Genomic DNA, 22,757 nt, shown 5'->3' with positions numbered 1-22,757 from the left:
ACACTGGGGTTTTTTTCCTAGTTATATCAATAAAATGATTCAGAGTTTATATAGCTGAAAGTCTTATAAAAAAATAAACTTAGAGCATAAATTTAAAAAGCACAACAATTCCTAATTCAAAGCCAATCAAGATATTGAATGTAAATCTAAAAGTAAAATGTCATGCATAAAATAAAAACCATTTAAACATATTTCAGTTAAAAGTTAGGCTAAATTATTCAAATAACTACCACTGAGTTCAATCTATAATAGCCTAGCACAAAATGCTCTTTTCCTAATCTTAGCATCTTATTGATAACAATGTATCCTACATGATTTTAATTTAAAACAAAGAAAAAAAATTTTACAATTTCAACCATTTTCTCAAATTTCAGAGATTTTAAAGAAACAAATTATTAAAAGCAGTTTTCTAAACGCCAAAAGCAGACAGACAAAATACACTCTGCAAATTAGAAAAATAATATCAAAATATACTTCCCCATAAAATAAGCACATTTTTAGAGGCCCAGCACATTCATTCACTCCAAGAACAAAGAATTAGTAAAGAATGAACAAAAGAGGAAAAGATTCCTCCCCATCCATGCAGAGTGCATTTCCCACCTCTTTCTCCCTGTGATCCCCACCGTGTGAATTTTGATCCAAACTGAGTCCTAGCTAAGGATATACAACAGAAAAAAATTCTACTCGTCAGAGAAATCACAAAAACAAATCCTTTTCACGTCTAGACAGAACTATACACATGAGTGGATCTGACCAAAGGGGCATTTATTTCAATTTAAGGAAAACAATTCTTTACATCTACCGCACACAATTGACACACTCCCCCATGGCCTGATGCAGGAACAGTTTTTACCTGTTCTGTAGAGTATTGGAATGTGATCAGTAGAGAGTTTATGCTCACTTCGAACACCAATCAACAGAGGGCTGCCTCGTCTGTTAGTATAAAATTAAACAGAATTAAACCATTTTTATAAATAATGCACTAATGATATAAAACTTAAATTTGATGAAGGAACACTCTTCAACTAATGTTTAAATATCCCTCCAAGCTCAACTTCAGATATAACAAAAGAATGACATAAACAGAATTTTTAAACAATATTCCGTAACAGAGGTCAGCAAACGATGACCTAGAGGCCAGGTTTGTCTGTTTTCCTGGAACTCAGCCACGCCCATTCTTTTACGTGCTTCCTTACGGCTGCTTTCACACTACACCAGCAAAACTGAGAAGCTGTCACAAGGGCCACACGGCCCAGAAAGCCTAAGATATTTACTATCTGGCCCATTACAGAAAAGTTTGCCAACTCCTGTTCTATAACAATGCATTTGAAATTTCTCTCCTTTTAAATGGCATCTTTCTTTCAATATATGAACAATATATGAACATTTATCACCTTCTCTTTAGTAACTTTGCCTTCATATTAAAAATAGCTCTCTCTTACCAAATCTTAGGGCTTCTCACTACTCTAAAAAGGACTTCATGATTAGGCTTAAATATCCTAGCAAAAGTAGTGATGGTACAATTATCTAGGACTCTGTCTAGAATACATAATTCCAAAAAATATGGATGAAGTGGAATGCTTTGAGCCTGAAATTAGGGAATATTCATTATCCAAATTCATAAAGTAACAATGGTGCCCCACTATAGACAAAAGGCCAAGTATAAATGCCAAAATGTATAAGCTTTATTAAGAGATTCTGTTAAATGGAAGAGTGGTAAAACAACAGACAATAAGGAGCATATGAAAATAAATATACTCACACGAATATCTCTAAGAAAGGGCAGAGGAGCCTTTACAGTGAAGGGTCATTTACAGTGTACAGTGAATAAACTTATAATTCAAAAGTTTCAAAATACATATAATTATTAGTCATTATTAAATTTATATAAATATATACCTTGTACCAACTGCTTGGCCAGGAAAATGAACACTTTTAAAGACAAGTGCAAAAGCACCTTCCTATGGAGAAAAAAACTCATTAGCAATATATATTATAATCAATTATCAAATGTGAAATGTCTAAAACATACTGGCTTCAGCACAGAAATTTTCTGTTCACACAACTGCTCTTTTGCACTAGTTTATAAACAAGTCTAAATTTTAGGTAGACAATCCTGAGCTTTGGGGTATCCAAGACCTACTTTTTAACCAAGCCCACTCTTAAAATAGGCTCAATAGATAACAGCTCCAAAACAGACCATTTTAAAAGTCACCTTTGGACACGCTACCAACATTCCTCAATAGACACATCATATTTCCCATACTATGCATTAGTAAGGGAAGGACAGAATTAGAAAAGATGCCAAGCTCAATATCCAAAACTGGCCCAGTAATTTTACAACACTGTTAACTTCCATTCTTTTTGACCTTGATATTGGAGATATGAATACATACACAATCACAATTATTAACAGGCACACCATACCACCCCCTCAACCCAACCTCCTCAGGGACAGGACCTAAGGAAATCAAGAATGAATGAAGATGGAACAGGAGGTAGGAGAGGGAAGGAATCACCATAGAACACAAACTGGGTTATACAATAAGTAGAAACAGGAAAAGGCTGGGAAGGCACACTACTCTGCCTTGAGTATAAGGAAGGAACAGGCCTCTATTTTCTCCATCTTCCTGACTCCTCCTTTTGCTGCGGATGGCATAAGATTTGCTTGGAAGTGGGAGGTGAGGGTTGGACCTTCACAGGGAAGTAGAGGGCTTTTAAACAAGAAAGCTCGAGTTATGAGTAGGGAAAGGGGATGGAAATCACCATGCATTTGGACTTTTGTGGATCTTTGATATCTTTAGTCTTTAATTAGGGCAATTGGGATGCGATCAAAAAGAATACCACTTTTCTCTTGAGCTGGGAAATACTTTTCTACAGAGGTACAAGGCCAAGGAAAAGTCCCCATAATGAAAAATAAGGAGTTGACTATATTGGCCCAGAGACATACAGACATTATCCTAGAATAAAGAGTGTGCATTTCACTGAAGCTACCCTTATGCTATGTATGACTGGGAAGAACACTTGAGTGAGCAGGAAGCAAGAAAGTGATGAATCCCCGACTCTGTGTATTGTGTACAGGTTTGTGTGTGATAAGTACAGGTTTGTGTGTGTGTGTGTGCATAGTTTTTGGACAAACTGTTTGATTTTGGATTATTTTTAAATCCCATGACACTAAACTATAGTGAAAGAAGTAGAATTTTAAGTGTGCGTGGGAAGGAAGGGGTCAATTAGCCAAACAACAGTCTCTGAAAATGATTCAAGTTGAATAGTTATATATACTATAAATAAAAGCCAGAAGTACTTAAGAAATTAGCATAGGCCTTATCAAACTTAATTTAAAGAGATTATGGTGATTAATGTTGGCAATAATTATCTTTAAAAGTGTGGTTTAATACCAATTGTTGGATAACTCTCTCCACCAAGGTAGTAAAACTGGTATCTTGACTTTCCCGATTGTCATACATGTACTTAACAAGCTTGGCAATTGTCTCTGTGTCTGTTTCAGATTCAAAGTCATAGCCTTTGCTTTCCTGTAATTAGAAAGAAAAAAAAATTGACACATTTAAGGACATATTTATAATATCCAAATCTTTTCTACAGAATTTTTTCCTCGAAAATCTCACTAACCAACTTCTAATCTTTTTTTCACCACTACAGCCCATTACCCACTGTTCAAAACTAAGGTCACCATCTAATTATAGTGAACCCAAAATACTGAGGTATTCTGTGTAATTGAACATGCACTTATAATTATATAAATCTATACATGCCACATGTGAATAAATTTTAAATAATTAAAATATAAAGAAATATTAATTCCATAATGAATATAACAATTCTCTCTTTAATGATGATATTGCACTGTCCAATACAATAGCCATTAGCTATATGTGGCTATTTAAATTTAAATTGATTAAAGTGACATAAAATTTCAAATTTAGTTCCTCGGTCATACTAGCTCAACAGCCACATGTGGATAGTGGCTATTATATTGGACAGCACAGATAGAGCAGGTTTCCATCACTGCAGAAAGTTCAACTGGACAGCCCTGAGAAGGCACTCATGAAGGTAATCATCACAACCATTACTATATAGCTATTTAGGGAATACAACCTTCACTTAATCTGCCCTGATTCTTCTTATAGATTCTAGAATCTTTTAAAAATGACAAACAAGGACTTTCACAATTAAAAAACATTCCCCCAAAATTCCAAATTTTATTTGAGCTTTTGGATCACTTATAATAAAGCCAAATAATTATTTCCTTTTCATATAGGAAACAAAAATGTTCCACTATCAACAAAGTAAAGTCCAATAAACCACATACCCTTGTAACCGTCTTAGGAATTACCTGATCATACCCAGGTAGTATTTATTGCACACCCCAACAAACAACCTCACTGCTCTCGTTAGAAGTATTCTCAATTTTTTTTTTTTTTTTGGTGAGGAAGATTGGCCCTGAGCTAACATCCATTGCCAATCTTCCTCTTTTTGTTGAGGAAGATTAGCCCTGAGCTAACATCCGTGCCCATCTTCCTCTATTTTTTGTATATGGGACACCGCCACAGCGTGGCTTGATGAGTGGTGCGTAGGTCCGTGCCTGAGACCCGAACCCACAAACCCCGGGCTGCTTAAGCAAAGCATGCAAACTTAACCACTATGCTACCGGGCCGGCCCCAAGACTAGTGTCTTTTTACTTACCAAAAACTTTTTCAAGTCTTTGTAGTTGGTGATGATTCCATTGTGAATAACAATAAATTCTAAAAGAGATAAAAGTATTGACGACAAAAAATTATAGGTCTAGTAAACACTTTAAATGGCCATTACTGTTAGCAGATTTTTCTCAAGCCAAAAAATTTGTCATATGTTATATTTCCAGGTGTAATCAAGTATTATCTACTTTTCATTACCAAATTATCCTCAGGTAGATCAGCAGCATAGGCAATGTGGCTTAATGGAAGCATAAAATGCTACGGAGGTGGATATAGTGGGGAACTACGATAAACTGGGGTCAATTTCAATTCTGGCTAAACTACTAACCCAATGTCACCACGTGAAAGAGCAAGTTTACGGGGCCTGTTTCCTTATTTGCAAAATGAGAGGGCTGAACTAAATACTATTATTCTCACTTCTTTGTTCATTCATTCTTATGCATAAAACATTCCTAAATTTAAAAAGAAAATCTTTCAAACTAAAACAATTATGTGATTTACACTAAATGAGTTTAAGAACTAAAGTTAAAGAAGTTAATAAGAAAAACCAGACGGTTATTCAGTTCTATAGTTAAATTTATTTATCTGAGGTCCAGACAATTACTAAAATGTCAGATAAATGAATGTTAAAATAACATTCCAAGATCAAATACATATGATAGTGGGATAAATTTCATCTTTTTTAATTAAATAACTTTGAAAAATGTAAGACTGGATAATCAAGAGTTGACAATACTATTTTAGCCACCAACAGTGTATGTAAAGACTATTAATGTAGATTTATTATTTAAATTTCATGTAAGTCAGGAAAGAAATTACCACTAAATTCAATTTTATATTAAATTATCAAAAATGTTTTTAATATATTTAAAGGTCTGACATTTTGGTCTGACATTAAATGAGCCTGAATTGAATGCACTACAAACCAAATAAAAAAATAAACATTTTCATTAGATTTTTAAGAAAGAAAAGATATCACAAAATAATACTACAAAAATAAATCTAAAAAAAAATGTTTAATGTGAGAACACAGAGAATCATAAATAGCTGATAGCTGATATAAAGTCTTAAATTAAAGCCAAATTCTCAAAATGTAATCTAGATATAATTTTTCAGGAATCTTTTATAAAGGCCTTGTGAGTATTAAAAGTTTGGGTGGTTGTTAGCATTCTAATCTGATTCAACAATAATGTGAAGCACAATAAATCTAAAAAGGTAGCTTCTGAATTAAATTATAAAATCTGATCTCAAAAGGAATATATATATACACACATACATATATACATACATATGTATTTGCTTGTTTTTAAAAATGGAAAAGACTCTAAAAAAATCTGTTAAATAGTTATCTGCAGAAAGAGAATAAGGAAGAGGAAATAAGATACAAACTGGACTTATTGTAATACGCTTTTTTTAGAGGTGTGACCTCAGACCTATGCAAATATTTTAAACAGTTAAATAAAATTAATGTTTAAAGAAAATCAATCCCTAAAACTCAAGATAAAATAAAACATTAACATAATGCTGTATCCAGCTGGTAGCACAACCACACAGAAAAGGATTATTCCAAGAGACTCTAAAACACAGTAATTTGATTATACATCCCTAGAGAGATATACCTTAAGGACAAAAAAAAAAATTAACAAAAAATAGTAAACATCCTTGTTATGGTAGTGTTGGTATTACAATTCTGTTTTATATATATCATGTGATAAATTAAATAAGTATGCTGCTGGTGTTAAGAATTTAAGTTTTTAGGTGTGATTAAAAGTAAATACATAGATCAATGAGGTTAAGTAAAAACCTTACAGCCTTGGATTTGAATTGGAAGTGTTAGTGTGAAATTATGCTGTGTTTTATCTTTAAATGTACACGTGTGTGGATTCGAAGAGTGACGTCAGCATCATGGCGGAGTGAGCTTTCCCGTGAACTCTTCCCCCGACAAGATATACAACAAAAGCAACAGTCACAGACCAACAACGGAATCCCAGACAGTGAAAACCTAGAGCGGAGGGATCCACACTGCCGCACATCTGAGAGCGGAACGTGCTGGGCCCCTGGAGGAAGTGGGGAGAGGTAAGGAGAACTCCTCTCCCTCCCCATCAGATCAGCGATCCCGGTCCGCGCGGCTCCCAGAGAGGGGGGAGGGGCGGCCCTCGGCGGGGAAACCCCGGCTCTTCGGACTCTCTCAGCCAGTGGGAAACTTCCGCACAGAGGACTCAGAGGAGCCACAGGGCTACCATCAACATCTGAGCACCCCAGAGAGCGGATAAAGAGGGACAAACCAGAAGCCTCCCACGTCAGGGACCCAGGGGGCAAAAGAGAGAGCTCCCCGCTCCCCACAACCCAGACTCTGCAGCTCAACCGACCAGACCTAGCGATCCGAGGCAGACCTGATCAAACGACTGGACCCGTGGATCGCAGCAGGGGAAAAAAAAAAACAAAACTGCGGATCGCAGCAGAAAAACCAAGGCAGAGCACAGGGGCCTTAGACTACACAGCCCTTTACCACCAGACAGTGGTGGCAGGTGGAAATTGCAACCAGAGACTTCCAGGATGAGGAAAAACAAAACCAACACAGGAACCACAATGCAAAAATATGTGAAATCACCAGACCAGAAACAAAATGACAAGCACCCAGAAATCAACCCCGAAGACACAGAAATCCATAAAATAAATGACAGAGATTTCAAAATAGCTATCATAAAAACACTCAATGAAATACCAGACAACACAGACAAACAATTCAATGAGATTAGGAGTTTCTTCACAAAAGAGATTGAAATCATAAAGAAAAACCAATCAGTGCTGATGGAGATGAAGAACACAATGGAGGAGATAAAGGAGAATCTGGAATCTTTAAAGAACAGAGCTGACAATATGGAGGAAAGAATTAGCACTTTAGAGGATAGGAATACAGATATACTCCAGATGGAAGAGGAGAGAGAACTAAGACTAAAAAGAAATGAAGAAAGACTCCGAGAAATATCTGACTCTAATAGAAAATGTAACATAAGAATTATAGGTATTCCTGAGGGAGAGGAGAGGGAAAGAGGAACAGAGAGCCTATTCAAGGAAATAATAGCTGAGAATTTCCCAAATCTGGGGAAGGAGCAGGAAATACCAGTAAGTGAAGCCAACAGGACACCTATATATATTAACAGACAAAGGCCTTCACCACGACACCTAGTGGTAAGGCTAGCCAGGGTCAACGACAAAGAAACAATATTAAGGGCAGCTAGACAAAAACAAAAATAACGTACAAAGGAACTCCCATCAGGCTCTCAGCGGATTTCTCAACAGAAACTTTTCAGGCTAGAAGAGACTGGAATGATATATTCAAAATACTGAAAGACAAAAACTTTCAGCCAAGAATACTCTATCCAGCAAAAATATCCTTCAAATATGATGGAGAAATAGTAACTCTCCCAGATAAACAAAAGCTAAGGGAGTTCATGGCCACGAGACCCCCACTACAAGAAATACTCAAGAAGGCCCTCAGGCCTGAAAAAAAGAAGAGAAAGGGAACACAAAGCTTGGAGGAAGGAGAAAAGTAGGTAGACAAAATCAGAGAAATAGTAGATCTTTACCGGAATAGGTTAGCAACCACTTAAATACTAAACTCAAAGATCAAAGGAAGAAATACACCAAAAATAAATTTAACCTCATCACTGTAAACACACAGCCACAACACAAGATAGAATAAGGTATAACAAGAACAACTTAGAAGAGGAAGAGGAAAGTGACTGAATTGACTTAGTATAAGGAAATAGGAGGCTATCAGATAATGGACTATCTCATACACAAGATTTTTTGCCCAAACCTCAAGGTAACCACTAAACAAATAATCAAAGCAAAACCACATATGATAAACAAAGAGAAAACTAGAAGAGTCATAAGACAGAACAACCAAACTGAATTGGCAGTCCAAAACAAATGGGACAAGAAACAAAGGAAATGCAAAAGAACCAGAAAATAAGTGACAAAACAGCAACATTAAGCCCTCATATATCAATAATTACCCTAAATGTAAATGGATTGAACTCTCCAATCAAAAGATACAGAGTGGCAGGATGGATTAAAAAGCAAGACCCAACAATATGCTGCCTTCAGGAAACACATCTTAGCACTAAAGACAAGCATAGGCTCAGAGTGAAAGGATGGAAGACAATACTCCAAGCTAATGGCAAACAAAAGAAAGCAGGTGTTGCCATACTCATATCAGACAAAGTAGACTTCAAGATAAAACAGGTTAAGAGAGACAAAGAAGGGAAATATATAATGATAAAAGGGACACTACATCAAGAAGACATATCACTTATAAATATATATGCACCCAACATAGGAGCACCAATGTACATAAAGCAACTATTAACAAACCTAAAAGGAGAAATCAACAACAACACAATAATAGTAGGGGATCTTAACACCCCACTTACAGCAATGGATAGATCATCCAGACAAAAAGTTAATAAAGAAATAGTAGACTTAAATGAAAAACAGGACGAGATGGACCTAGTAGACATATACAGAGCACTCCATCCAAAAACAGCTGACTACACATTCTTCTCAAGCGCACATGGAACATTCACTAGGATAGACCATATGTTGGGAAATGTATACGTGTGTGCACGCATACACACAGAGGTACACATATTTCCTAACTCTGCCCACTGAAAATGCCTAGGTGCAATGAGCATTTCTAGGACCTGGTTTATAATCTTTAAATATCATTTCTACCAAAAGGAACTAGGGCTCCTTAGAGAAACAGCTGATTTTGATTCCAGGTCTGGGGCAGGATTAGATGAACCTGGAACATCTTGGTCTACCAGAAAATTAACAAAGACTATTGAGCCTACTGAGGTCACATCAAAAGCACTCAGAAGCTAACATAAAAAAGCTCCCAATGACCAAAGACAGGAAAATTTGTGCATCAATATAGAAAATTACTTCAGTGTTTTTAAACAAATAAGATATTTTAAATCCATGACTTTATAATAAAAATTAAAAAAAGGAACTCGTTGTTCTTAGAACATTAGAACCACTTCATTTTAGAAAAATGGTAAATAAAGGGGGGGTGAAAATCAAACATTTATCCTGCCTTTCCTAAATAATCTGTACCTCGAGGTAACCAAGCAGTTGATGTGGGGAAGTTTCTCTTTATAAAAGTATTTGAGATAATAAATGAAGAAGGAATGGTAGTATTAGACTATCACCATTCTACAACCCCTAAAGAAATAATTAATCTTGGCAATGATCATCAATGGCCGCTAAAAGTACAAAAAGAAAACTATCCAAATGTTATACACCTCTAGATGTTAACAAACATCATACCAATTTATAATAAACAGAAGGGACAGAGAAACATGTTAAATGACACCCGGGATGCAAGCAATTAGCCAGATCTAGACTGTAGGAAACTCCGTAGGACAAACAAGAGTAAACTGCAAAGTAAAAGGAGAGAAAGGGAGAGGTCTCTTAAGAGACACATCAATCTACTAAGTCCTTATCTTTTAGAGATACACACTTATATAGCCACAAATTAAACGCTTTGATATCTAACTAGATATCATATGTCTGTGATATATCTATCTATACGATATCTATTGGCTTCCAAAATAATCTTCATGGGGGAGTAGAGATAAACACAACTGATCGTGTACTGATAAACATTAAAGCTGGGTGATGGATATATCAGGTTCTGTATTCTCTCTACTTCTGAATATATATGAAATTTTACAGGTTAAAATAATGAAAACATAAGAGCCTTCATTCTTCTCCCATTATTGGCCCTCTACAATCATTCCAAAGCACGGAAAATCTGTCCATACCATTATTTTTATCAGAGCGCTGGGGATGGCTATTGACAGGACTGGGTTCGCCATGTGTTGCCCAACGAGTATGAGCTATTCCAAGGTGTACGTCAAATTCTATATCCAAATCTATGTCCTGTTGTTCTGAAGAAGATATAATGAAAAATTCCAATATTAAATCATGTTGTAAAGGTAATGCTATAAGCTATATTTAAATATAATTATTACAGTGTTGCTCACCTGGAATACACAATTATCAAAACTGAAGATCAGGCATATTCAAAATAGTAATTAAAAGACTTAGAGAAGTTAACGCAGCTGAAATATTTAGGGCAAATGGTTCCAATAACAAACAACTAAAAAAATGTATACAAAGAGATAAAGCAAATGTAAAAAATGTTAACATTTGATAAAGCTAGATGACATATTATAGGTGATTAATATACTATTCTTTCAACTTTTCTGGAGGCTTGAAAATTTTCAAACTCAAAAGTTAAGGACAAAAAGAGTTAATGTGATTTTTAAAAATCTATATTTAATCCTTGCCTTGAAAAACATCAGTATCATTTTAATTAGACATGTAAAAATAAATTCATTTTCTCAATGTCACACAATCTTATGATTGCAATTTCTTTGGTCCCCAGTAAATGTAAACATATCTCACAATATAAACTGCAATTATGGAGAGCTTCCAAAATCAAAGACTAGGTCTTTCAGAGCAACACTATGCAAGTGTGGGGTTATAGGCTGATGGTCCCTTATCTTGAAAAGCAGCTTTCTAATTCCTTTTCCCTATGAGCTATCTCTTCTTGCTTCTTTCAGGAAAAAAATGGACAGTTCTAGTTACATACTAGTAATGCCCCCCCTTCTAATTTCCTAAATATAAAATTCCTTTGGCTAAGAAACCAGCTAACAAAGCTTGTCAGAATTAGGTCTAAATTAAGAACAAACCGCTCGGAAATCTGAATAGGAAAGTCCATGCACATGAGCACACGGTCTTTGTGGGTTTTATACTGGCTAATCAGAGGTCATTCTAAAACACAAATCTGATTAGGAAACAAGGTTAAAATCCTTGAATAGACTTACATTGCTTAAAAAAGTGGCTTGTATCCCTACCTGCACATATGAATCATCCTAAACCCACTCACAGGGATCCGCAAGAAGACCCTGAAATTCTAACATACAACAAGACAACCATTTTCTCAAGATAAAGCTCCCACACCTTTTTATGGCATACAAGGTCCTTCACCATCTGGCCCCCACCTACCTTTCCATCTGCATCTCCCACCCCACTCCAATTACTCCTCAAAGCTCTCAACCCACCTTTTAACAGCTAACATTTACTGAGAACTCACTTCATGCTAGGTTGTAAAGACTTCTCACCACACTATCCCCACCACTGTGACCCACGTGACCATCATCTCTCACCTGGACTACTTCAACAGAATCCTAACTGCTCCCCCTGTGTCCAATCTTCCCTCTGTACAATCTAGTCTTTGCACACCAACCAAAGGGATCCTTTCAAAACAGAAGTTTTATCATGTCACTCCCCTAAACAAGATTTTTCAATGGTTTCCCAGGACATGCATAGTAAAATCCATCATCCTTAAGACCCTACATGACCTAGCCCTCAGCCACCTCTCTAGCTTCATCTCCTGCCACTCTCCCCCTCACTTCCTGTGCTCTGGCCCCAGTGACTTTCAGCTGAAAGCAGGCCAAGCCCACGTGCGGTCTTTGTACTTGGTGTTCCCTCTGCCTAGAATTCCCTTTTTCAGACAATCACATGGTCTCTGCTCAAATGTCACCTCTCCCATACTTTTCCTTCGCTAATCACTATCTAACATTATATATTTGTTTGTTATCTGGCCATCTCACTAAACACTAAGTTCCATCAGGGCAGAGGGTTTGCCTATCTTGTTCTCTGTTTTGTCCTCAGGGCCTAGAATAATGGCTGGTATATAATAGGTACTCAATAAGTACTCATTTTGTTATTGAATCCTCACAGTACTCTGTGAGGTGGGTACTAACGTCTCCCATTTTACAGATAAAGAAATTGAGGCTCAAAGAGGTCACAGAACTTGTAGGTCTAATAGCTAACAGGAAGTAGAGCTAGGATTTAAACCCAAATCTGTGACTCCAGAGCCTAAGATTAAAACCACAATGGATACTCTGCTGTACTATTACATTTGTGATGTTGTCAACCTGGCTTCCATCAGAATTTGAGTTCTACAAAAGCAATAGATTGCCTTATTATCTTTGAATCCTAAGCACTAAGATCTCTATAGGGCAGATACTCAAATTTTTATTGGATGGCTCAATCAATGAATGGATAAAATCATCAATGTATTCTTCCCTAGCTTACCTGTGTTCTAAATAATTAACATTACCTGATAAATGACCTCCAGAAAAGTAAAAGATTAGTGTTAATCACTATTTAACAGGCTAATGCAAGCAATGAAAATATCTGACTAGTTTTTTAGGCTAACTATAATTAAAGCAGTATCTCTCCCCACATGCTGGCAAGCAATATTGGAGAAAGTAATCTGTAAATTGAATCATTTCAAATTCATGGTAATTACCACACCCATTTCACTGCTGCAAAAGGAATATTATCTAACGTCTAAGAAGAAAAAAAATCATTGTTATGACAATAAGGACATTCCTCACAACAAATATTTCATACATTTTATAAATTAAATCATGACGGGCCGGCCCCGTGGCTTAGCGGTTAAGTGCGCGCACTCCGCTACTGGCGGCTCAGGGTCGGATCCCAGGCGTGCACCGACACACTGCTTCTCCGGCCATGCTGAGGCCACGTCCCACATACAGCAACTAGAAGGATGTGCAGCTATGACATACAACTATCTACTGGGGCTTTGGAGGAAAAAAAAGGAGGAGGATTGGCAATAGATGTTGGCTCAGAGCCAGTCTTCCTCAGCAAAAAGAGGAGGATTAGCATGGATGTTAGCTCAGGGCTGATCTTCCTCAAGAAAGAAAGAAAGAAAGAAAAGAAAAAAAGAAAGAGGAGAAAGAGGAGAAAGAGAGAAAGAAAGAAAATCATGACTTCCAATCCTTGACTCTTCCTTATTCAATCTGTTACCTCTGTTCTAAAGCCCTTTGTTGAACCTTAAGTCTAGATAACCCCCACACTCAGTTTTCTCTTCTCCTCCAGCCACCTAAGCTGACAAGCAACACTGAAGAAAGTCACAAAATTCTATAAATTGAGTCCATCTCAAATCTGTGGTAATTACCAAACCTATTTCACTGCTGCCTTTTAAGGAACATGGATCCATGCTCCTTATTCATTAAGCTGACAGCTCACTGAATTCCCCAAGCACTCATGACGTCTTTTCTACTCTCCTTATGCCTCAGTCCTACCTATAGTCCCTCAATTTCCACTTCACTCAGCTCTTTCCCCTCACCTCATAACTCTGTTTTACCTAGCTTTTCTTTTACCTTTGACTCCTATAAAGGCTAACTCCCTACTTGTGCCTTGACATTTCAGAGCTATAATACCTCAATAACTTCCTTATTTGATCTTCTATCTTCCCACCACCTTCCTACCCAAGGCTTCTTACCCTCTGCATACCTTTTCTCCTTCTCTCTCTCTTTTTTTCCATTAGTTCAAACATTTAAATTTCCTGGCAATAATACTCAAATACCTATGCCCAGAGATAACAAAAGTTAACGTACAGCCATTTGTGTTTTACATCTTTTTTAAGATATAAACCGCAAGAAAATCTTTAATTTTTGTCACTCTCTAGAACAGTAGCCCTGCCTCTGCCCCAAACTTCACTGCCTTTACTGCCGACACCATCTAACGACAGTACCTACTCCTCTATATTTGAATTTCCTCATTCATCTGCAAAATGAAAATGATAATTTTCCCTACTTCATGGGTTATAGTGAGGAATAAATGAGTTAACACATGCAAAGCACTTACAAGAGTGCCTGGAACCCAGAAAGCAATCAATAAATGTTAGAGCTGCCAATAACCTCTTATTCTACCAATCTAATGGCCTTTTATTTTCTGAGATGTCTTCCTTCCCTTTTGTCTTAACAGGTCAAACATATTGAAACTTGCTGGGAATAATAAAATAAACATTACAAACATCCAAATATCCATACCCAGAGTTAACAAATGCTAACATCTAACCATTTGTGCTTTAGATCTTTTTTAAAATCTAAAATGTAAAAAATGCAGTTGATACCTCCTTTATACCCTGCCCTATCCCATTCCTCCCAGAGGATTCTCAAGTTGATGTACAGCTTTCCCACCTGTACCATTAAACTTCTATTATGCGAATGTGTGTCCATAAATGATAGTATTCTTCTGCGTTTTTTAAATGGTCCTATACTTTACATATCCTTCTGCAGGTTGCTTTTTTCACTCAACATTAGGTTCCCGGGATTTATCTATGTCCCCACATGCAGAACCAGATCCAGTGCACTCCCTTCACAAGCTACACATGGTCATTCACTAGCATTACAACTACTTTTCCTATTCCCTTACTGGTAGACATTTAAGTTGTTTCTAAATTTTGCTGCAATCAATCTTGTTGTTATGTCTCCTCGTCCACGGTGTTTTTTCAAATATATGCCCAAGAGTGAAAGTGCTTGGTCATAGGCATACAGGCATCTCCCCTTTAGATATTGTTAGATTGTTCTTCACAGTGATTTATCAGTTACAAATTCACCAGCAATGTCTATAAATTCTCATTTCTCCACTACTTCCTGACTTTCCGGCAGGAAAGGAGGAGGTATGTTTCAATATGCTGACATTCAAACATGGTGATTCTAGTCATAATCTACCTTTCTAGCCTCCCACACCTGTCTACCAATAATGTAGATAAAAAGGACTACCTACCACTCCATCAACAAACTTGCCTTCCCTCTTCTTATCTTTACCCTAGCAATTCCACTCTGAAGATTCTTCCTTCTCACCTTCACTGCCCAAATATAATCAGTAGCCATTCCCTATGTATGCCAAGTCTCCCCAACTTGTGGGAACTCTCTCTCCCCTGAATTACAGCAATTTATTTATTCTCTCCTATAGAATCTCCTATACTCAGCCTCATATACAGGACGTAGTATATGAAGTAGACAGAATACTTCTACTATAGTTTTTGAAGTATAATTATTTGGGTGCCTGCTTTATCCCTAGCTAATCTTACCCACAAGATACACAAAATAAGTATTGATTTAATTTTTTAAACAACTATTACAAAGCTAAATATTTGGTTTATATGAAAAAAAATGACTAAATCTATCATTTTCCTCTTCTACTTGCACTCCTTTGACAATGATTATGATGGTATCCGTTTGAGCAAGTACATAAAAAAACTCTTGTTTCCTGGTTTTTGTGGGGAGTTTTTAAAATGTTTTTTCAATCAATCTACTTCAAAGTTTTTGTTTTGTTTTCAAGTTTCTTATGAAAAAATAAAATGTATAAGCCTAACGTTATGAGCTAAATACTGAGAAGTATATCCTCCTTAATGGAGCATGTATCTCTGGGCAACTACTTTATGCCAAGGAAATAAGAAAATCGTGAGGAAAAACATGATACTTACCTGATTATATCAGACCTACTAAAGGGTGCAACATCCAGACTTACTATACATCTAAACTAGGCATTTAATCCAAAGTGAAGACAACAACCAAGTGAAGATACATGAATAAGGGCACCACTAAAAATGCCTTTCTCCTAGGAACGGCCCTTCCTCAGGAATTGTGGCTACTTCATTTGAGGATACTGAGCTTGCTCTGAACACAATGCACCTAAATAATTTCCTTCCCTAGTTAATATGATCACTTTTGAAGCTCAAGTACATTTTAAACCAGTACAGACAGTACAAAACTACTTTTCTTCTTTCTCTTCAACTTTAAGTAGCACTATCTTAAAATGGGCCCCAAAATATGAGAGAGAAGGTGATTTAGTGGCAAAGGGAAAGGGAAGAGAAGGGGAGGGGGACACAAACCAAACTAAGTACATTACTGTGAACTTCTTCATCCAGTGCTTTCACTTTCCCTTTCTTCTTTATGAGCTGGATTTTGCAGGCATTGGCTTCCCAATCTTTGTCATTGCCTCCATCAAATCCCACACCTAAATCATTAAGAGGTAGAAAAGCAAGATTTAGAAACTGGCTATTACTTAAATTATCATTGTGAGGCAAAATTTTTAATTAAAAAATACTTTCATCTAATTAATTCATTTATCAATTCAACATTTACTGAAAGCCTACCATGTGTCAAGAACCATGACAGTTCCTAGAGAGAAAATGAAAATAACTCAGTTCCTGTCCTCAAATTCCTAATAGTCTACTGAGAAGACAGACAAGGAAAAAATGATTGTGCTTTAGGTTATAATAAAAGTAATACAGGTTACAACTGGAGTACAATGGAGAAAGGCAGAAGATGGGCATCTAACTCAGAAAGGGGATAAAAAGAGAATGTCAGGGAACACATCTCTTGAGAACCTACTTAAGCTCCTAAGGAATTTGGAAAGGGTGCCCTGAAGGTATTGGAAAAGCACTGAGTAGTTTCAAGTAGAGAAATCACATGGCAAAAACGTTTAGAAAACTCTCTTTGAAAACAGTATAGAGGATAGACTGGAGGGGGAGAAAGAAGAAGAAACCAGCTGTCAGAAGTTATAGCCATAGCAAAGCACAAATGAGGAGGGCCTGAACTAAACAGTGGTAATGAAGACAGAGATAAGTGATACTGAGAAGTAGAACTGACTGCAAGTAAAGTGAGAAAGCAGAAGTCTGGGATACCTCCTAGGCCAAAACTCGTTGAATGATTATTGATAAAAGGAACACAGAAAGAAAAGAGTGTGGAGTGGGGTGAGAACTGGAGTGTATTCAGTTCAATTCTGCACATGCAAAGTTTACAATATAGTGGAGAAATTTATCCAGGGAGAAATTTATCAGAGAGAGATTTCTAGGAGGCAGTGGGAAATACACATGTGCAGCTTCGGAAATACATCCAGATTGTAAGTCACCAACACATAGGAGGTTGATGAAGTCAGAGCTCACCCATCAAGATACCAAGTAAGAAAAGTGGGCCTAGGAAAGTATCTTAGAGAACATTAATGTTTAAGCAATAGGTGAAAGAAAAGGAGCCCCAAAGCAGACAGAAAAGAAATAATCAGTGTGTTAGGAAGAGAACGAGAAGACGTGTTGTCAGAGAAGCTAAGAAAGGAGAGAATTTTAAGAACAAAGGGGTTGAGGAACTGACTTTCCATTATCTGAAGAAAGTCATGGAACATAAATGCCCATTATATCTGGCAATGGTAAGTGTATAGAAAAGAGTTAACACAGTAGGTCTGATACTGCTATGCTTAGAAAGGCCTGCTTGTAAAGTTGGCCCTTGGCTGGCATCTGGGAACTTGGATTTCAGGAGGGTTCCCACTAGCCTAACTGATTACGAAAATGGCTCACTGCACCTGAACTGTTGGTGCAAACAATGTGGCTTATGCTGAACATCTGCTTCCTTTTTAGGAGTCTGGAGTTTTGGTACATGTTAGGCAGAGGATGTCTACGTGACCAGCCCCCCGTAAAAGCCTCTGGCACTGAGTTGCTAATGAGCTTCCTGGTATACAACATTTCACACATGTTGTCACAACTTGCCAGGGAAATTAAGTGCATCCTATGTGACTGCACTGGGAGAGAACTCTTAGAAGCTCGTGCCTGGTTTCCTCCAGACTTCACCCCACGCAATTTTTCCCTTTGCTGATTTTACACTGTATTCTTTGGTTATAATAAATCATGTAATAAATATATGCTGAATCCTCCTAGGAAATCACTGAATCTGAGTGTGGCCTGGGGGACCCCTGACACAGTTAAGGGAAGGAGCTAGAGTAGAACAAAGTTGACAAAAAGTTATTTTTATTTGCTTTGTCATTTATTTAAGACAGAAGAATCTTAGGCAAGTTTATATGCCAAAAGCTTAAAATCCAGAGAGAAAAAGAAATAAAAGTTACAGGAAAGAAAAAAAGATAATTTATAGAGTAAGGCCTTCAAGAACTTTGTTCTATAATGAAAATGCTCCAGGTGATTTATGTTTTTACAGTAACATTATTAACAAAAGAAGAAGATACCCATAAGAAGCAATACTCTACATAAAAGGTAATACTGTTGAGGGGCCTGCCCCGTGGCTTAGCGGTTAAGCGCGAGCGCTCCACTACTGGCAGCCCGGTTCGGATCCCAGGCGCCCATGGACGCACCGCTTGTCAGGCCATGCTGAGGCGGCGTCCCACATAAAGTGGAGGAAGATGGGCACAGATGTTAGCACAGGGCCAGTCTTCCTCAGCAAAAAGAGGAGGATTGGCATGGATGTTAGCTCAGGGCTGATCTTCCTCACGAAAAAAAAAAAAGGTAATACTGTTGAAATTACATGAACCAACCCTTTAAACATGATAAAATACAAAAATTCTTCAAATTAGATTGGTGGTTACCAGAGGGGAAGGGTGGAGGGAGGAAGGTGAAAGGGGTGACAGGGCACATGTGTTCAGGGATGGATGGTAATTAGTCTTTGGGTGGTGAATGTGATGTAGTCTACACAGAAATCGAAATATAATGATATACACCTGAGATTTATATAATGTTATAAACCAATGTTACCTCAATAAAAATAATTAATTAATTTAAAAAAATTCTCCAGATTTCAGATTTACCTGAAACAACAAAATAGACATTACTAAAGAATCTAGTCACCTAAAACAAACACAAAACCTCTCTATTTAGATTCAAGAATTATGCAAAACCCATAATATTTTTTAAAAGGAAATACCAGCAGAATCATATCCTCTGTACTCCAGTCTCTGAAGGCCTTTGATTAGGGTCTCCAAGATTTCTCGTCTTGTGCGAGGAACGTGGTAGTTTAAGTAAGCAAATATACCTGAAAATAAACAAATATTTAAGAGAAAATTGTGTCTAAATAATCAAAATTAATATGAAAAAATCCTCATTTGCATAATTATACCTAAGATATGCAAAAATGTGAAGCTAGAGTCCATCTTTAAAAAAGAAAGAAATCCTCATTTCAAACTGTTTAAAGGCAGTGAAACTTTTTCAAAGGGGAATTTCTCACAAGTATTAAAGATTGAAGTAAATATGTCAAAATAAATGTCTAGTCTTTTCAAATAAGTTTATAAGGCTGGTCCACTTATCTTCCATCACTGCCATTTTGTCAAGTGAAATCTAATTTCTAAAAACTAATCAATCAACAAATTTGTGATTTATGTCCTAAATACTGAGCATATGTTTGAAGAGAAACATTTTCTGAAATAAGTATTTTAAGCAACATAAGGGCCCTGCAAAACTATACAGATGGAATAATTTTCCTACTTCCAATGACCACGCTATCAATAACATTTAGGAATAAATAACTTATAAGTATCAGTGATGTGAAAAATACTTACAACCTAAATAATCTAATAATAGGGAAAAATGGACTAAAAATATATACAATCATCTTAAGAGAAAATGGCTTGAATCACTTGTTCACAGATCCTAGCAAAAGACAACTATGAGACATGTTAACAACTTGTGAATTCACAGAAAATGAGCAATCATTTGGAGAAGCAAAACTAGAAATAAAAGGACTAGTACAGTGTGAACTGAGCCAGGAAAGCAAAGTGGTAGTAGAACACAGGTAGAGAAAATCCACATTTTAGGAATAGCAGCATGGAAATCATCTGAGGTTTTCCATGACGGTGCTTTGCCCAGGATGGGTACAGCTTAAATATAGAAAAACTGAAGACCAAAATACAAGGAAATATAAGTTCAAGTTGCTTATTTATGAAAGAACTCTGCTTTTTCTTACTATATTATACTATAATGCCACTGATTCATAAGAGGATTAAATTAATTCTGTGGGGTGACTAGTCCACTTCCATTTGAAAAGGTCTCTTTATTTCTATAAAGAGCTTGATCCTATCAAAGCATTTCAGCATACAAAAATACCACATTGCTAATATTCAACAAAAAAGCCATCATAACGTGTATGCTGATCACCACGATCAGTACGGCGTAATCTTTTTCAAATAAACTATCACGCCCTTCCAAAAAAATAAATACATGTTTTAAAACTAAAATCCAAAACAACCTGAAACAATTGTTTGAACATTCCCAAAGACTTATAGAAATCCTATATTTCATTCATATTCAAAAACAAAAACCTTACAGTTGTAAAGATTTTTTAAGTTATTATGTTGTACAGCATCTCACTTTCACAGAACCACAACCCTACATGAGTCCAGCGTTTTGTTATTACTGCTGTTCCTTCGTAATATATCTGTAATACGAACAAACTAAACCACTAACCAACTGTAAATCAAACTTCTATGTGTTCTACACTTTTTTCCCCCATGGGTAACTGACCTTAGTTTTCTGTGTGTATTTAATCTTTACCAATCAGTCCCAAATAAGTATTTTTATTAGATCATTAAAGGACAATACATAGAATATAAATCTTTCCCAAAATACTCTAATATAAATGTGCTAAAGAATATTGATTCTCAACTAGTCTACTCCCCACCAGTGTGACTAGCACCAGCTAAATCTGCTAAAGAAGGACACAACCTAGCTCATTTCAAGGTTATTAACTAATAAAATATATTACCCTGTCAAGAACTGCTTGCAGTCTGAGGTGCTCTGGAAAGCCCTGAAGAGGAAGTTCAAAGCTGCCAAATCCCAATAATGCAGTACATCCACAAAAATTCACTATTAAATCACCTTTTTTTAAAAAATGTTAATTCTGCTGTTAAAAGTAATACATTTGGGGAATTAAAGATTAAATATAATAATCAAATATCAATTTAAAAAACTTAAATGCTGACATAAAACCAACTGTTTTTAAGACAAGTTATAGACCCAATACATTTTTTAAAAGAAAATTCAGTGATGCAATATTAAATTCACTGTTTTCAATACATGTAACTTAAAAGCATTCAACTTTGATATTATTTCTAACTTCAATCTCCTTGGTTCAACATTGTGTGAATCTTGAGATCTCGAGTACAATTGCATAGAAAAAGGAATCTTCTAAACCAATACTCATCTCCAAACAAAATTACAAAATTCTATTTTATAAACTAATAAAATTCACACTAAACATTTGTTAGCTCATAAAAAAGTATTCTCACATTGAAGAAACTCTGCGAATTTTTTTAACTCATGTGTCCCCAAAGTTTTCCACTAGACCACCCTGCCTCAGCTTCCTCTTCTGTGCAATGAACAAGTTTTACTGAGAGATGGGAAAACAGGTTTCACAGCAAGTGCCAACAAGTTATCAATTGGTAGTGGCTGCAGAGAATACCATTGAAAAGGATTCAGTGGCCCCACTTCCTAAAGAGGAAGGAAAGCCATGAATGATTAGCAACATCTATTACATGGGGAGTGACAGCACAAGGGCCACATACTTCCTACCTGATGTTTGAGCACACTTACCCTCCCTTCCAACTTGAGGTTCATGATTTCTGAGGGTTCTTCTCTGATTGCTTTAGAGACATTCCTGATGAATTTGACACTTTAATACGTCTACAGACTGCACTTGTCTCCTGAGCCTCATTTCTTTTTTATGACATTTACATGATTTTGTTCTGTGTATCATTGTATTTACCAAATTAAAACTGGAAACCTGGTGAAAGGCTTTATTATTTTCGAAGTATATTGTTAAGAACTAAAAGCAAAGTAACATATAAAATATGAGGACATTTTTCTACCAAACCACATGATTGCACCTAAGAAAATAACACTCTAATATCACCTAATACAATGTTCATATTCAAATTTTTTCTATTATCAAAAAAAGGTCTTTTACAGCTGATATGTTCACTCTAGGATACAATAAAGGATCATATCTCATATTTGACTGTTATGTCTCATAAGTCTCTTTGAATCCAGAATGGTCTCCCCAACTGCCCTGTTTTCCCCAAGACATTGACTTACTGAAAAGCTGGGGCCAAGCCTTGTTGAATGTCTCACCTTCTGGCTGTGTCTAATTGCTTCCACATAGTGTGATCTAACCAGTTCCTCTATTCCTTGTATTTCCTGTAAACTGGAAGATAGATCTAAAGACTTGATTGAGTTAGGTTAAAAACAGAGGGCAAGAATTATTAACAAGCATGTATTTTATATTGTCTGTTGGTCCCTACTACTAGTGATGCTATGATTCATCACTGGCTTAAGGTAAAGGGCAACTTAGCCTACAATATTCTGAAAGCATC

At 36.4% G+C, this 22,757-nt stretch overlaps 1 protein-coding gene across 1 annotated transcript in view; it reads right to left on the bottom strand.

The window, feature by feature from the left end:
• GFPT1 (glutamine--fructose-6-phosphate transaminase 1) overlaps nt 1–22,757 on the bottom strand; it is a 62,189-nt gene that overhangs the window by 32,004 nt on the left and 7,428 nt on the right. The window contains exons 2-8 of the mRNA XM_004435591.3: nt 19,319–19,426; nt 16,524–16,631; nt 10,547–10,672; nt 4,705–4,763; nt 3,399–3,533; nt 1,900–1,961; nt 854–933 (exon numbers count right to left, since the gene is read on the bottom strand). Coding sequence (XP_004435648.1) covers nt 854–933; nt 1,900–1,961; nt 3,399–3,533; nt 4,705–4,763; nt 10,547–10,672; nt 16,524–16,631; nt 19,319–19,426 — 678 coding nt within the window. The remainder of the gene's footprint in view (nt 1–853; nt 934–1,899; nt 1,962–3,398; nt 3,534–4,704; nt 4,764–10,546; nt 10,673–16,523; nt 16,632–19,318; nt 19,427–22,757) is intronic.

Source organism: Ceratotherium simum, chromosome 11 (genome assembly GCF_057802395.1).
Source record: "Ceratotherium simum simum isolate JZ-2026a chromosome 11, ASM5780239v1, whole genome shotgun sequence".
Lineage (NCBI taxonomy): Eukaryota > Metazoa > Chordata > Mammalia > Perissodactyla > Rhinocerotidae > Ceratotherium > Ceratotherium simum.
Note: the sequence above shows the minus strand (reverse complement) of the source record. Positions and strands in the feature narration are given on the sequence as shown.